At 42.1% G+C, this 17,595-nt stretch overlaps 1 protein-coding gene across 1 annotated transcript; it reads left to right on the top strand.

The window, feature by feature from the left end:
• The first annotated feature begins 13,957 nt into the window (after positions 1-13,957).
• LOC126003948 (disintegrin and metalloproteinase domain-containing protein 20-like) lies at positions 13,958-16,233 on the top strand. The gene has a single exon (XM_049770276.1). The coding sequence runs from the start codon at positions 14,017-14,019 to the stop codon at positions 16,231-16,233; it is 2,217 nt and encodes a 738-aa protein (XP_049626233.1). The 5' UTR covers positions 13,958-14,016.
• The last annotated feature ends 1,362 nt before the right edge of the window (positions 16,234-17,595 follow it).

Below are 17,595 nucleotides of genomic sequence, written 5' to 3'. Positions count from 1 at the left end.
AACAGAATGGTAAGTGAAATTTGGGGGGGGGGGGGTGGCCCACACCCGGTGACACTCAGAGGTTACTCCTGGCTATGCGCTCAGAAATTGCTCCTGGCTTGGGGGACCGAATGGGATGCCGGGGGATCGAACTGTGGTCCGTCCTAGGCTAGTGCTTGCAAGACAGATTCCTTACCTCTAATGCCACACGCTCCAGCCCTGGTAAATGGAATTTTAAGAATGTAGTTCAGTGAAAGAAAATTCTAAAAACTATTATATATCACAGTGGTTTATTAAAGTCATTGAGGTTTTACTGAGCTATTTGTTGCTAGTTAAATCTTCTGTTTTATTCTCACTGAACTTAGTGAATTTCTATGCTACTTTCCTAATATGCTGTGTTCCTACTGGAAAATTAGTATTGCGGAATTTAACTTGTACTTATTTTAAAAACTAATTTGGAGGGCCCGGAGAGATAGCACAGCAGCATTTGCTTTGCAAGCAGCCAATCCAGGATCAAAGGTGGTTGGTTCGAATCCCGGTGTCCCATATGGTCCCCCGTGCCTGCCAGGAGCTATTTCTGAGCAGAGAGCCAGGAGTCACCCCTGAGCAATGCCGGGTGTGGCCCCAAAACAATAAAACAAAACAAACAAACAAAAAAGAAATCTAGTTTGGAATCTGGAAAGATAGTACAAGAATTAAGTCACATGGCCGATCCTGATTCGATCTCAGGCACTGTTAAGAGCTACCCCAATCATAGCATTGGGAGTGTGTCCAAGCAACAGTACCACATATGTCTCAAAGACAGAAATGAAATACTTTATAATTACCTGTTATAAGTATTACTTCATGCTTATTTTCATGAACTATTTTACTGATAGTAATTTCTGTGATATGTTTTATTTCTATTATTTTGGTTTTGCTACCACACACAATGGTGGTTGGGGTAATCCTTGACCTGTACTTGTGGGTAACTCCTGACGAGGCTCTGGGCACCATGCAGTTCATGGCTTACTACATGCAAAGCATGAGCTCCAGCCCCCTGAGCTGTTTGTTCAGTCTAGTGATCTGTTCAATTTTCCTGTGTTATGTACATTTATATTTTCCCAGCTTTTGCATTTTAAATATCCTTATCTAGTCTTCTAATACCACTGAGTATTGTCATTTATATTCATATTGCTAACCAACTGACAAGACAGCATTTTATTAAGTGGTACAATATCTCATCTTTGATTTTTGCATTATGAAATGTCTGGATTCCTCTAATTTATTTATTTATTTTGGTTTTTGGGCCACATCCGGTGGTACTCAGGGGTTACTCCTGGCTGTCTGCTCAGAAATAGCTCCTGGCAGGCACGGGGGACCATATGGGACACCGGGATTTGAACCAACCACCTTTGGTCCTGGGTCGGCTGCTTGCAAGGCAAGCACCGCTGTGCTATTTCTCCGGGCCCCGGATTCCTCTATTTTTATTTTTATATTTTGAAGCCACACTCAGAAAACAGATCATAATACTTCATAGGAAAACTGATAGAAAAATGGGTTAAGCAGCAGAAGGTTATGTATAAGTCATATTTCCTACAAAATGCAACCATATATAGCTTCGCCAGCCAAAAGCTTAGATTGGTTTAAAGCCACAAGGAAAACAAAAGCAAAGGGTTTTATTTTCCTGCATATCATCTTGGTGCTCCTTGATTTTTTTTTTTTTTTTTTTGGAGGGGGCTACATCTAGAGATGCTCAGGGGTTACTTTTGGCTATGTGCTCAGAAATCACTCCTGGCTAGGGGGACCATATGGGACACCGGGATTGAAACGCAGTCTGTCCTAGGCTAGCACAGGAAAGGCAGACACCTTACTGCTTGCGCCACTGCTTCTGACCCTCTTTGATATTTTTTCTCAGCTGCTGTTATTATGCTACTGAGAGCTTTTGTGTTTGGTTTTATCATCATGAAAATGAAGATCTGATCCTTCATTTCTGTCAGTTCTGAGTAGTTTTCTCATTCTGTCATACTTGTGCTCTATTGACTACCTGTTATGTTGTTTCTTTGACTTTGTTACACATCCTCAAAATGATGTCATTCAAGTCACTTTGGGGATAGGTTAGAGAACAGTACTGGGAGAGCCTGCTGTGTTACTAAGTTCACTCACAGAGCTTGAAGGTTCTGTCCTTCCCCTCTGTGTTTGCTGTATTCCTGCTATGCTGAGGTTGAGTCTTTGTAATTTAGCCTCCCCACCTTTCTGGGAAATGTTAATCTATGTGCTGCTCTTTTCCTTCTCTAGCTATCTTCAGTAAGTGACAGAAAGTCTTAATGTGATTTGTCTGGTGTGATGATTAGAGATGTCATATGGCTGCATATGCAACTGTACTTTAGATGGCTAGTTGAGATGGTGAAACAGGTGAATGTGAAGATTGCTGGGACCCATCTGAAAGAGAGAGGAATCAGCTTCTGGCCAAAAAAGGCCGAAGGAATATCAGCCAGAAGGTGAACACCTGAATGATTGGAGGAGCAAGGCAAGGTTCAAGAGATGTGGCTGTTGCCTGCTGAGAAGACTGTTATAGTATTTTTGATTTCTAACATTTCTGTTGGATTTTCATATTTTTTAAAATTACTTTTAAACACCGAGATTTAGAAAGTTGTTCATGGGCCCGGAGAGATAGCACAGCGGCGTTTTCCTTGCAAGCAGCCGACCCAGGACCAAAGGAGGTTGGTTCGAATCCCAGTGTCCCATATGGTTCCCCGTGCCTGCCAGGAACTATTTCTGAGCAGACAGCCAGGAGTAACCCCTGAGCACCGCCGGGTGTGGCCCAAAAACCAAAAAAAAAAAAAAAGTTGTTCATAATACAGTTGTTTTTGACATTCCATATTCTAAAACCAATCCCGCCACCAGTGTAACATTCTCTCCACTTTTGTCCCCCATTTCCCACCTACCCCCAAATCTGTCTTCCTGATAGGCACAAAATAATTTACTATATGTTTTTTGTAACAACCGAATCATGGAATTATTTGGGGGAAAAACAGTGAAGGAAAATTTATGAAAATTGTTCTATCACAATGGTGTCATTAAGTCATGTGCTAAAAGGTTTACTAAGCTGTTTGCTGCTAGTCAAATATTTTGTACTATTGATTTTGTTTGTTGAGCTTAGGTGGTTTCTGTGCTACATTCACATCTCTTTAGTGTGTGAAAGGGTCAGATTGAGGAAATTGGAGGTATTGTACCACCTCTTTTGCAGCTAACTGTTCCAGGATTACAGGATCTGTGGAGCAGGCCAATAAGTTGACATGGCATGGGATATGAATGTGGCTGTAGTGACTTCCAGAAGTAAAGATGGATGAAGGGAGGATGTCTGCCCCAACTTTGAGAAAACCTTAGAATTTCTTGTCCCCAAACTGGTGTACTTAGTGTTCTTATTGGTTTGGTATCTCTATAGAGATAGATCATGAAGCAGTGAGGTTGGGCCATTAGTGTAATGATGATTGTGGGTTGTGGATTGTGCCTGTGTGAGAACTTTGGCAGAACAGGAACTTCCCAATCTCCTTCCAAAAGTCACCCCAGAGTTTTTAGCTGAAATACTGGTGTTCCCATAAATTTTAGAGACTTGGTTGTCTCTTTTTTGAGGGTAAAATGGGTCTATGAAGCTGGCCAGTGAGGTGACATGGCCGCTGCTGTGAGCTGTAGATATGTCTGTTGGATTTTTTACTAGAATTTTTATTTCTCTCATGAATATTCTCTGCGTTATGCTGCATATCCAGTTTTTCTTATGGCCTCCTTTTTTCAGATAGGCCTAAGAAAAGTCATTGAATTTTAGTTCCTTAGGCACCTTCTTTTCTCAAGACTGAAAGGGATGATTTGCAAAATCTTAAGATGGCATAGTAGAAAATAAAAGTCCTATGTCTGTTGTGCCATTTGTATGTTTGGGTTTTTTTGTTTGTTTGTTTTTGGGTCACACCTGGCAGCGCTCAGGGGTTACTCCTGGCTCTATGCTTAGAAATTGCTCCTGGCAGGCTCAGGGGACCATATGGGATGCTGGGACTCAAACCAACAACCTTCTGCATGAAAGGCAAACACCTTACCACCATGTTATCTCTCCGACCCCCCTATGTTTGGGGTTCTCAGGGTTTAATTACAATGCCATACTCAGGCTCAGGGATCACTTCTGGTGGGACTTAAGGAGACACATGTAATGCTAAGGATCACACGTGGGTTGACTGCAAGGAAATTGCCCTACTTATTGTACTATCTCTCTGGCCCATGATTTATACTATTTAAAATTGATTTGGACTTACGCTATGACTATAAACAATTTTAATAAATGCCTCACATATCTTTCCTTGGGGGGCACATCCTGTGGTGCTCAGAGGTTACTCCTTGCTTTGAGCCCAAGAATTACTTCTGACGTATTGTCAGGGGACTTTTATGGGATGCTGGAGATGAAATGCAGGTTGACTACATGCAAGGCAAATGACTATTGCTCTGGCCCCCCACATACTTTTTTTGTTTTGAGGTTACATCAGCATTTTTCAGGGGTTACTTCTGGCTCTGCTTACCCACTCTACTACTGCTCTGACCTCCTATATGTGTTTTAAAATAGTATCTACCCTACTCTTCTTAGCATAGTATTTTATGGTTACTTTGGTTAATTTCTCTTTTTTGTCCTTTATTTTCCTCTCCTTTCCGTTATTTTTTTTTTGTTTGTTTTTGGGCCACACCCGTTTGACGCTCAGGGGTTACTCCTGGCTATGCACTCAGGATTCGCCCCTGGCTTGGGGGGACCATATGGGACACCGGGGGATCGAACTGCGGTCCGTCCTACGCTAGCGTTTGCAAGGCAGACACCTTACCTCTAGCGCCACCTTCCCGGCCCCCTTTCCGTTATTTTTTCTTCTCTAAAACTCTCCAAAAATTTACAGACAGCCCGCCCCCTGTTGCCACAGACTATGCAGTTGGATTTCCCGTATTTTGGGTAATTTCAGGGTTCAACAAACCGGGAATGCAATAGCTAAGCCTCACTCGCCCTGGGAACTTCCTAAGCTATTGTTTAACCATAAAGCTGTGTATTTCTTTTGAACATCTGAATTAGAGTCTGACTGTGTGACATATTCCTGGAGAGATGTCTATTTTGTTGTTTTTGCTTTTCTCCACTATATCTCACCATCGCCTACAAACCTGGAGGGTTGCTTGTAATAAATCTGCTGTAAATTTTAAGAATGCTTCTTTGTATATAATTTCCCATATTTTTTTAATCTTTTTTTTTTTTTTTTTTTGGTTTTTGGGTCACACCCGGCGGTGCTCAGGGGTTACTCCTGGCTGTCTGCTCAGAAATCGCTCCTGGCAGGCACGGGGGACCATATGGGACACCGGGATTCGAACCAACCACCTTTGGTCCTGGATCAGCTGCTTGCAAGGCAAACACCGCTGTGCTATCTCTCCGGGCCCTTATTTTTTAATCTTCTGCTTTCCATATTCTCTATGATTTTCATCATTTTGATGAGGATGTGCCTGAGGTGTTTTTATTTGGGTCTTTTTTTAGCTGGTACTACTCTTCAGGTGTCCAAGATTTGAATGCATGCACTCCAGTGGAAATTTCTTAGCAATGATGTCTTTGACTGTTGCTTCTTTATAGGGGGTTTCTTCCTGGTTCTGCGACCCACAATGACTCTTACTTTGTTTCTGTTGAATTTATCTCCAAGTTCTATTATCATCTGTTTGTTTATTTTTGAGGATTTTCTCCATTTTCCATTTATTTATTTTGAGACTTCTTTTCCATCTTCTGTTGTTACCTAGAAGTTTTCTGCACTTCCTGTTCACATATTTGGTCTTTAGCAACTGTTACTCTACAGGTGAGGCCTTCCAATGAATTTTTCGTTTTGCTTACCAAACTTTTCAGTTTTGACATTTGTTTGTACTTTTCTCATTTCTGCTTTCATATCTGTCTTTTATTGGCCATCCGTTCCATGGTTTCTTTGAGCTTGTTGAACATCCTAATCATTTCCACTCTGAACTTGATTTAGAGAGGTTAGGGGATTGCTAATTCATTCGGTCTGATGGATTGCAGTTTTCAACAACAGAGCATGGTAGGGATTTGCTCTACTTTACCATGGTAAATTTTTGTAGTTTCTTTTTTGTTTATTTTGTTGTTTTTTCTTTTTTTGTTTGTTTGTTTTTGGGTCACACCCAGCAGCACTAAGGGGTTACCCTGGCTCTAGGCTCATAAATCGCTCCTGGCATGCTCGAGGCGCTATATGGGATGCCGGGACTCGAACCACTGTCCTTCTGCATGCAAGGCAAACGCTGTACCTCCATGCTATATCTCCGGCCCCAATTTTTTGTAGTTTCAAGGTGCTTTTTTTCCTGTGTCATTGTCAGCCTTCCCCATGCCAGGGGATTCTCCAAAGCTTATGTGGGTGAGAGATAATCTGGTGGCTGTGTAAGCTTTGGCCTGTTTGGGAAGCCACAACCCTGACTATGGCCTCTGACTTGTGTGGATAAGCAGGCCACAGGTCCCTTGGTCATTGGAGCTTCTCTCATAGGTGTGCCTGCCGGAGCCGGTGCCCCGAACTCCCCTTGGCACTGGTCCCAAATCCCTTTGTTGCTGTTGCCACTTTCGCCAAGGCTGGTGCCCATGCTCCCCTTGGCTCTGCTCAGGCCTGGAGTCACTCGGTTGGTGGGGACGCACTCATGGTTCGGTGCCTGCGCTACTCTAGGCTTGCTCTCATCAGATCTTCAAGAATTCCTTTGTTGATAAAGCCAATCGGGGCAGCTGGTGTCTGCACTCCTTCTCAGAGCTTGACCCAGTTTCTATCCCGTGATTATTCCCAACTCAGTGTCATTGAGGTCTCTTCTCTGCCCTACCTGTATGCCCCCACTCTTTGTGGCGAGTTTCCTACCAGGACATGTTCTCCTGAACCTCATCTTTGTTGACTTTGGATAGGAATACATTTGAAGAACATACCTAAACAAACCCTCACACGATGAATGTTGGTGTGCTATTGCTTTGCTTGGAACTTTGTTGGAATCACTGTGTTGTGTGGAGGTTTAGGTTTGTTGGGTTTGGTTTTAGGGCCACATCCAGCAGTGCTCAAGGCTTACTCCTGGCTCTGCTGGTGGCAGGAGAGATTACAGGAGTGCTGGGATCAAAAGGGTCAGCTGCATGCAAGGCAAGCATCCCACACACTATTCTCTCTCTAGCCCCGAGGAGTGACTGTATTATAAATGTTAACTCTAAATGGCCTTTTCTAAGGAACAGTCTGTACAAATGATGTAAAAGCATTAAAATAGGGCCTGAACAATAGCTCAGTTGTAGTGCATTTGCCAGGTATACAGCCAATGCAGGACAGACCTGGGTTTGATTCCCAGCATCCCATATGGTCCCCAGCCTGCCAGAAGCGACTTCTGAGTGCAGAGCCAGGAGTAAACCCTGAGCACCACCATGTGTGGCCCAAACGCGCGCACACACACACACACACACACACACCAACACACACACACACACACCATTAAAACAAAATTTCTGAGAAAATCAAACATTTTTGTCATTGTACAGTGACAAAGAGTACATGATGAGAAACTCAAGAGACAACAATTTCAGTTCTAAAATAAAATAAAAAGAGCTACATTAGTATTTCAAAATTTCTTTTACAATTAAAATGTATATAATTCAGAATAAAAACTTTCATAAACATTTGGGGCCTGAGCAAGTATAGCAGGTAGGGAGCTTACCCTGTACATAGCTGACCCAAGTTCAATCCCTGGCACCACCTATGGTCATCAAGCCATGCCAAGAGTAATTCCTGAGAGCAGAGTCAGGAATAAGCATTTCCAGGTGTGTCTAAAAACAAAATAAAAGCCCTGACAAAACAAACTTTTATGAACATTAAATTCTATCCTAAAAGTGGTAGCAATTAATATCTTTTAGTCTATGTAAGTAACAGATAAACCAATACTTTTCTTCCTATTCTGCAAATCCATGGTCAATGCACTTGATTTAAAGGAATGTGTGTGTATGTTTAATTTTTTAAACATTTATTGAAGTTCTATGAATACTTTTGGAGATTACTAAGTACATAAAAGAAAATTTAAAAACTTAATACTTTTTACTCAGATAAAAATAAAAATATTTTTTCTGATTAACCTGTGTAAGAATTGTATGCAGAAAGGTGAGATTTTTGCTATATGGACAAATATTTATGCTTCAGGTTGGAATAATTTTTAATTTTATGTTATCTTCCTCTAAAAAGAAACCAGAAAAAGAGTCCTACGAAACTAACAGACCAGCAAGCACTTTTAAATGATTTCTTTTATACAGCAACTTCTTTGCAATTGCAATACTTTGTGAATTGGGATCTTGCCTTTGCTCATCTTTTCTTCACTCAACTTTTCCTTCTTGCAGTCCTGTGCAGTTAACTCGAGATTCTGAGTATCATACTTGAGATGCTGGGCTGGTCATGTGCAAGGCAAGTGCTTTACATACTATACTGTACTGTACTGTACTATACTATACTATCTCTCTTCTTTTTCTTGTTTTTTTAATTAAAATTTTTTTTATTTTTTTTTATTTTAAAGGGGAAGTGGGGGGAGAGAGAGGGAGGGAGAAAAAGGGAGGGAGGGATGGAAGGGAGAGAGGGAGAGAGAGAAAGAGAATGAGAGAGGGAGAGAGAAGGAGGGAGAGAGAGAAAGGGATTGAGGGAGGGGAACGAGAGGGGGAGGGAGGGAGAGAGGGAAGGAGAGAAGGAGCTATCTTTCTAACTTCTATTTTATTTTTTTTATATTTACTTTTTGAAGTTTTCTTCTATTCATTACTAAAAGAAGTGTGTTTTGGCCACACCCAGCATACTCAGGGGTGACTCCTGACTCTATGCTCAGAAATGAATCCTGTCAGGCTCAGGGGTTCTTTCAATATTTATTGTGTGATCTCCTGTAGATAAGATTTTTGTTTTGTTTTAAGGCTACACCTAGCAATAGTCAGGGCTTAAACCCTAACTTTAGCCCTACAACTCAGGCATCACTCCTGGAGGTTCTCTGTAGGAAATGCACCATATGTGGTGTCAGATATCAGATCCTGGTTGTCCACCTATTAATGATCTTCTCTGCTACTAGTATGATTTGTTTACTATATTTTCCAAGAAATTGATTAACAATTTTTAAATTATTCTGGAAGGATCTTTGTTCTCATTTCAGAATCGTATTTATTCATCTGGAGCATGTTGAATTACATTTTTATTTCCTTGTAGAGCCAATTAAAACATACTGGTATATCTTTAGACTAGGTAGCCTCTTGTAGTAGATGTTCCTAGCTGATGTAAATTCAAGGTCTAAGGCTGAGGTATCTTGACTTCTCATACAAGAGAGGTCTGGGTTCTCTTCGTGGTAAAAGATATGCAGGATAATCTAATTATTCAAAATTATATTCTTTTTGCTCCTGAAATTCTTTCATTGTCAAAGTGTTCCCCCTTTCAGCGACTTTCTTAGCTATCCTAATAGAGTCTCTACAAATCTATTTTGACTTGAACTGTGATGCTATAAGGCCACAATTAAACTTTTATTTGCTGTAATATTGTCTCTGTGGCTTAAACAGATGGGTGAATCATTGAAGTCCTTCACACATTTGTTCCCTCACCAGATAGGGAACTTGATCTGGTTGGTAACTTAGTGAATTGTGATGTCACTACATGCCTGTTCTCCATTGGACTAGAATTTGGCAGTATGTTTAAGCTGCAGACATGCCCAAGCCCACCCCCAAATTCATCCTTCCCTCTTGGCAACACTCTGTATCAAGCCTTATATCTGTTAAGATCTACTCCACAAGAGAATGATTAATCTAGAAAAACCCTCTACAGGTATTAGAGGACTGGAGAAATAAATAAGGAACACAAAGACACAGAGGTATGAATTGTCAGAATAAGTGCCAATACTAAGACAGAAATTAAAGGGAAGCGATTGAGAGGATGCTGTCCTAGACATTTACATTGTGTAATAGACGACATGGATTGATCCTTGGCTGTAGAAGTCAGAAAATCTCCAAATAGTGGCTGATAATTTCAGTGATTAATAAGGTATATAATGTTACGAATAACTATACTAGTCATAAGGTCAGGTTGAGTTAGTGATTGTTGCTTAGAATTTGGAAGAAGTTTCTCCAGAACTATGACTCTGCCCTTGGAGAGAAAGGTACTGTGTTTAGGCTTATCTCTCAAGGATCTCAAGGTATTTGGGGAGTATGACTTGGAACATTGATTAAGGGACACTGACTGACTGATATGGCTTTCCTGGAGAATGGCTCTGTCAAGCTGGTTCTCAGGCTTTTGAGGAAGAGCATGGGGGTCTAACTGGTATTAATACTTTTGATAAGACTTGAAGTGATTTTTGGTGTGGCCACCAACTCATTGTCAGGGTTGGCACCACTACTAGAGATTCACAGAAGAAAACAATAGAAAAATGTGTACCAAGTCTCCTGTCCTATCTTTGCCTTGATTCTTCCTCTAGTGTCCTTCTTGACAAAACTGTTCAAAGGACCAGGGAGATAGCACAAAAGGCTGGACACATGCTCTGCTAGCTAGAGATTGGGGTTGGCTTCCGAGAACCTCCATGATCCTCTGAGCACCACTGGGAGTGACCCTGAAGTACTGAACTGAATAACTCCCAATTATGTGCCCCCAACTGACCAAAAGTAATACTCGTGCAGAAACCTTTATATATATATAAGGTTTCATCCTTGGCACTACAAAAGTACAAGCAATGGTCTTTCCTCCTCTCAAAGATATTGCACATAAACAATTCAGGAAACCAGCTAGCAATGGAGAAATGTATAGATGCAGCTTCTTGGCTCCAACTTTATAGAGCAAATATAGACCAAATTAGAGTTTTGGAGTTTCAAAGCTAGTTTGTAGGGCCCAAAGCAATAGTACGGTGAGCTTGCCTTGCATGCAGGCAACCTGGTTTTTATCCCTGATGTCTCAGACGTTTCCACACCTGCCAGGAGTAAATCCTGAGTGCCAAGCCAGGAATAAGTCCTGAGCACACTGGGTGTGACCCAAAAACAAAACCTAAAAACCTAGTTGATAATCAGCAGAATGGTGTTATGGTTCAATAGGGACCAGTGACATCGGACATCGGACACCAAATCCATGCGGTATTCTGATGTTCCCTCTGTTATTTCACTTACTTTGTGGTTGACCTAGTCTATTTCATTTCACTTATAGTTGTGACTTAATTTTGAGAAATACTGAGGCTCTGGCTGAATTAAGAGGGCTTTGAAGTACTTGAGGTTGCTTTGGCAATGGAAGCATTAACTGACCAATGCATAGGAACAGCCCCACACTGCTTGGAGTACTACAATGTTAGAAAGTAAGGGTGGGCTGGAGAAAGAGTACAGGAATAAAGATTTATCTGACCCCCATCAGTTATGATTATTGAGCAACTTCAGTTATGACTCAAAAACAAGAAAAGGGTTATTTAGTGACACATATTCACCTAATTCATAGTAATATGATATTCACTTAGGACATTTTTTTCAGAGAATTATCACAGTAATAATACACTTTCCTCAAGGGTTCTTGGCATGAATTTATTCTCTTAAGTTTATTTGAACACATGATACATAGAACACAATATTCTTTTGTTGTTGTTGTTGTAGTTTGTCTTTTTTTTTTTTTAGCTATATCCATTTGATGCTGAGGGGTTACTCCTGGTTAAGCACTCAGAAATTGCCCCTGGCTTTGGGGACCATATGGGACACAGGGGGATCGAACCACGGTATTTCCTTGGCTAGCGCTTGCAAGGCAGACACCTTACCTCTAGCGGCACCTCGCTGGCCCCTCAAGATGAATTTTTTTTTCTTTTTTTTGGTTTTTGGATCACACCCAGCAGCACTCAGGGGTTACTCCTGACTATGCTCAGAAATCGCTCCTGACAGGCTCAAGGGACCATATTGGATGCCGGAATTTAAACCACTGACCTTCTTGCATGCAAAGCAAACACCTTACCTCCATACTATCTCGTGGCCCTAGAACAAAATATTTCTGACAGTTTTATATAGGTCATTTATTCCTCTGAAGTGCTTTCCCGTTAGTAATTCTCTACCAGTTCAGACTACTTCTGTCTTCTTTTTTTTTTTTTTTTTTTTTTGGTTTTTCAGGCCACACCCGTTTGATGCTCCGGGGTTACTCCTGGCTAAGCGCTCAGAAATTGCTCCTGGCTTGGTGGGACCATATGGGATGCCGGGGGATCGAACTACGGTCCTTCCTTGGCTAGCGCTTGCAAGGCAGACACCTTACCTCTAGCGCCACCTCGCCGGCCCCATACTTCTGTCTTAATATCCAGAAATATGTGGCAAATGCCAAATATATGAAGAAATACATGGAGAAGACATCTACAGCATGATGCTCTCAGGGACGCTATCCTAAGAAATTTTATCTAATGATTTTATCTTACAGAATTATGATTTTTTTTTTTTTTTTTTTTGGTTTTTGGGCCACACCCGGTGACGCTCAGGGGTTACTCCTGGCTATGCGCTCAGAAGTCGCTTCTGGCTTGGGGGACCATATGGGATGCCGGGGGATCGAACCGCGGTCCGTCTCCTAGGCTAGCGCAGGTAAGGCAGGCACCTTACCTCGAGCGCCACCGCCCGGCCCCAGAATTATGATTTTTGAGAAAAATCTCTAGGCAGATATGTATTCCTAGTATGAATCAATTCATTAAAATGTCCCAAAATTACAATTTGAGTAGACTTACTCCATTCTTAGAGGATGACATATTTTTACTCAAATAAAAATAATGCTGGGGCTGGAGAGGTGGCGCTAGAGGTAAGGTGTCTGCCTTGCAAGCGCTAGCCAAGGAAGGACCTTGGTTCGATCCCCCGGCCTCACATATGATCCACCCAAGCCAGGGGCAATTTCTGAGCGATTAGCCAGGAGTAGCCCCTGAGCATCAAATGGGTGTGGCCCTAAAAACCAAAGCAAAACAAAATAAAAAATAAACTAACGTTGATCACTCATAGTTTAGCATAAAATTGTAATTTATGGGGCCAGAAAATAGTACAGCAGCACATAGCTTACCTTGGTTCTATCTCTGGCATCCCTTATGGTCCTCGAGACTACCAGGACTAATTCTTGAGTGCAGAGCCAGGAGTAGTTTCTCAGTGCCATCAGGTGTGGCCCAAAAACAAATAAAAATAAGTAATTTACTTGATATTTAAAAGCCAAAGTTAAACTTGGTGAGATGTTTGAACTTACTAGCAGGCCTAATCTGAAAATAACAACACAAATAATGGGACTACACACACACACACACACACACACACACACACACACACACACACACACACACACACACACACACACATATATATATCTTGAATATCTGTTGTTCAAGCCTCATGCTAGTTGAATCCACTTATATCTCAAGTTCCTCTCGCCTTCCACTCTCTTTTGGGGGCGGAGGCTTGGGGCCACACTGGTAGCACTCACGGTTTACTCCTGGCTTTGCACTCAAAAATCACTCATGGCAGGCTCGGGAACCATACAGGATGCCAAGGATTGAAATTGGGTCCATCCCAGGTTGGCCATGTGCAAAGCAAATGCACTGTGCTATTGCTCTAGCCTAAGTTCTACTCTTTGTATTATCATCTGCTCCCCCAATCTTTTTTTGTTTTGCTTTGTTTTGGTTTTGGTTTTGGTTCTTGGGTCACACCCTGCAGCTCTCGGGTTACTCCTGGCTCTATGCTCAGAAATCACTCCTGGCAGGCTCAGGGGACCACATGGGACGCTGGGACTTGAACCACCAATCTTCTGTATGCAAGGCAAATGCCCTACCTCCATGTTGTCTCAGCCCCTGCTCCCCCAATCTTAACCTAAGTCATCTTTCTCTTTTTTTTTTCTTTCCACTTTCAGCACTGCAGTTCCCTTCTGCCCAACACTTTCATGACACAGATTCATAAAAGTCACCTCTACACTCTCTTCTCCAAGCTGCTCGGCAGGAGAAGTGGGGCCAGCAACCATCACCGCCTCCGTTCTGGACAGATGACTTCCTAATGACACTTCCATAATGGCAGTGGATGAAGAAATAGCGCACTTCAAGGCCATATTTCTCTTACTCGTGCATGGGATGTGTCTGTTCATTTCTGTTCACTCTCAGTCCAGGCCCACCCAGAAAATCCCTTCCCCTGAATTGGTGATCCCCTTGAAGGTGGCTGGCAGAGGCAGAAGTGCCAGGGTTATGGGTTCCCTCTCCTACAGCATTCGATTTGGAGGTCAGAGACATGTTATCCACTTGACGGTCAAGAAACACTTGATTCCTAGACAATTCCAAGTGTTTACCTATATGGACCAGCGAACCCTCCAACAGGACCGGCCTTTTGTTCCTGCTGATTGCTACTATCATGGCTATGTGGAAGGGGTTTCCCAGTCCCTGGTTTCTCTCAGTACCTGTTCTGGAGGCTTTCAGGGAATGCTGCTGGTTAATGACCAGGCCTATGAAATCCAGCCAGTTATGTTTTCCTCCACATTTGAACACCTCATGTATAAGATAGACAAAGAGGATCTGGAATTCCCACCTAAGAGATGCGGGTTGACAGATGAAAAAATAATTCAACAGTTGAAGTTGCTCGAGTCATTTAATTTTACTCTGAGGCAGAGTGCTAATAAGGAATGGTGGACCCACTTGCGATATGTGGAGATGTTAGTGGTTGTGGATCATAACCGATTCCTTCATTCTTACAGTAATGTGTCAGTAGCACAGCAGGAAGTCTTTTATGTTGTCAATATTATGGACAGTGTGTACCAAGCTCTAACCGTGGAAGTAAGTTTGGCTGAACTTGAAATCTGGAGTGTAGGAAACCTCATTTCTATTGGGGAAATAGAACAGGTTTTAGATGACTTTGTTAAATGGAAGAATAGAGCTCGACGTACAATGAGGAAACTTGATGCTTCTCATTTTTTTGTAAAAGAAGGTTTTGGCAGAGTTCTTGGTCTTGCCTATGTTGGGACAATATGCAGATTTCCTTTTAATAGTGGAGTTGAATCTTTTCCAGACAATAATCGGGTTGCATTTGCATTTACGGTGGCCCATGAGCTGGGTCATAATTTGGGAATGTCACATGATGTCGGATTCTGTTCATGTGAGGTTGATTATTGTATAATGTATCCTTCACGTCAGCTAACAACTAAGTTTAGCAACTGCAGTTATTCCAGTTATTGGAATGTTGCTCTTCGATCTGGAGATTGTCTTTTCAATCCTCACCAGAGACAAGAGAATAGTGACACGCACTTTTGTGGAAACCTCGTAGTAGAGTTTGGAGAACAGTGTGACTGTGGAACCATATTCCAGTGTTCATCTGATCACTGTTGTCGGATGAACTGCACCCTGAAGCCTGGAGCTGAGTGTAGTCAAGGCATGTGTTGCAAAGACTGCAAGTTTTCACCGTCAGGGACTTTATGCAGACAACAGGTCAATGAATGTGACCTTCCAGAGTGGTGTACTGGTCACGACTCTGAGTGTCCTGAGGATACCTTTGTGCAGAATGGAACTCCCTGCAAAAATTCTTCATTGTGCTTTCTGTCCAGATGTACCACTACCCATGACATGCAGTGCAAGGAGCTTTTTGGCAAGGATGCAAGGACCGCATCTGAGCAATGCTTCCAAGAAATCAATATACAAAGAAACCGATTTGGTCACTGTGGTATGACAAATCATCTATATATAGGATGTTCATTTGGTGATATCCTGTGTGGGAGACTTCAGTGTGAAAATGTGAAAGTAATTCCTGATATGACTCAGCATACTACCCTGCATCAGTTTCCCATAAACGGTACCACTTGCTGGGGCACTGATTTTCATCCAGGAATGGGCATACCTGATACTGGTTTAGTGAAAGATGGCACCGACTGTGGCCCAAATATGGTATGCCAGCACCAGAGGTGTATCGGCCTTGATAATTATTGTAATCTTGATGCCTGCCATAATAATGGCATCTGCAATAGTAAACATAATTGCCACTGCTTCCACGGATGGGCACCTCCTCGCTGCAATGTCAAAGGTTTTGGAGGTAGTATTGATAGTGGCCCAGCTCCTCAATCTCTAAGGAGAGATAAGTCAAAATTGGCCTACCTGACAATGTTGTGGATCATTCCCGTCACTCTTTTCATTTTATATGGAATTCTCATGAGGAGAAAACATAAACCAAATAAAACCAAGGAGAAGGAAGACCCACACGAGGAAGAAAAAAGGGACACTGAAAGAAGTACAGGATCTGGAAGAGAATGAAGAAGACTTAAATGAAGGTGTCTGCATCCTTTCTTAAAAGCTGGTGCTTGTTATTTTTTTTACTAGAGGAACATTAGGGCATGAGGAATTTGTCATTGGTGTTCAAAAAGCTTTGAAAGTTAGGGGTACCAAGGTTTAGTTATGTTTTTTCAGTGTATCCATGAGGTCTGTCCGTGGTTCCCACAAGAATAAACTATTAATGAACAAAGGTGGCAAAAAGTAGGACAGGCTATTCAGGACTTTTATCAATCATTTGGACCTAAAAAGGCCCCGGTCATTGCTCATATGTATCGGTCTTTAATTAATGAAGGAAGCCCTTACTGCTAATGCATGGCCTGAGGAATTTAAACAAACTGTTCAGCAATGTGAGCAATATTTACAAACTAAAAGTGAGAAAGGATCTTTAAAGCATGATACTTTGTCCTCCTCCCCCTCCTCTCCCAGTGAATTGGACTGTTGAGGATGAAAAGCAAGTCACTTTATTAGGGGCAATAGGTGGGGCTCGGCTTCAAGAGGAGACAAACTTGGTGGTCATTAACTTAGATACTGACTTTCGTGGGTTGTTTTGTTTTGTTTTGTTTTGTTTGGGTTTTGGGCCACTCCCGGCGGTGCTCAAGGGTTACTCCTGGCTGTCTGCTCAGATATAGCTCCTGGCAGGCACGGGGGACCATATGGGACACCGGGATTCGAACTAACCACCTTTGGTCCTGGATCGGCTGTTTGCAAGGCAAACGCCGCTGTGCTATCTCTCCGGGCCCAGATACTGACTTTCAACCTGCTCCTGGTCCATTCTCTAAAACAGACCAGGAATCTTTGGGCTCGGTGGAAATTTCTCGTGCATGTCAAAATAATAGACCTCCTTTTTATAATTTCCCTGAACCAACTCCTTATATCTTAGAGGCTCCAGTTTCACCATCTTGCAGATCCATTTAATTAAGTGTCCGGATGCTGCTCCTCCTCCTGCTGACGAGCAGCTTGTCGAGTTAAAATGCAAGCTGGATTTAGAACAGACACAAAGTTCTCTTTGCAAGGAATTGATGCAACTGCAGATTCAGACGGAAAAGGATAAGATACTAGCTGATTTGGATTTACAAAAATTTATAGCACAAACAGAAAGGGATAAGGCAGTTTTTACCCAGAAACTCCAATCAGGACAGAGTTCTACTTCTGTGTATGATACAAATATGCCTTTGCATGCTCAAAAGCTAATGACTAAAGGGCGAAAATTTAATGATGCCCTGCCAGATTCTTTGAAAGTTTTCCAGTCACTGAAGTATTGCCTCTCTCGCGCCTTGGCTTGGGCCATAATGTACAGCCTTTGGCAGAAAACATCCCTTTGCCAGAAAGCGATAGTAAAAATGT

The sequence above is a fragment of the Suncus etruscus genome, chromosome 3, assembly GCF_024139225.1.
Source record: "Suncus etruscus isolate mSunEtr1 chromosome 3, mSunEtr1.pri.cur, whole genome shotgun sequence".
Taxonomy (NCBI): Eukaryota; Metazoa; Chordata; class Mammalia; order Eulipotyphla; family Soricidae; genus Suncus; species Suncus etruscus.
Note: the sequence above shows the minus strand (reverse complement) of the source record. Positions and strands in the feature narration are given on the sequence as shown.

Excerpts from the sequence above, each read along its gene's own strand:
- LOC126003948 (XM_049770276.1), top strand. The coding sequence starts at position 14,017 with ATGGCAGTGGATGAAGAAATAGCGCACTTCAAGGCCATATTTCTCTTA.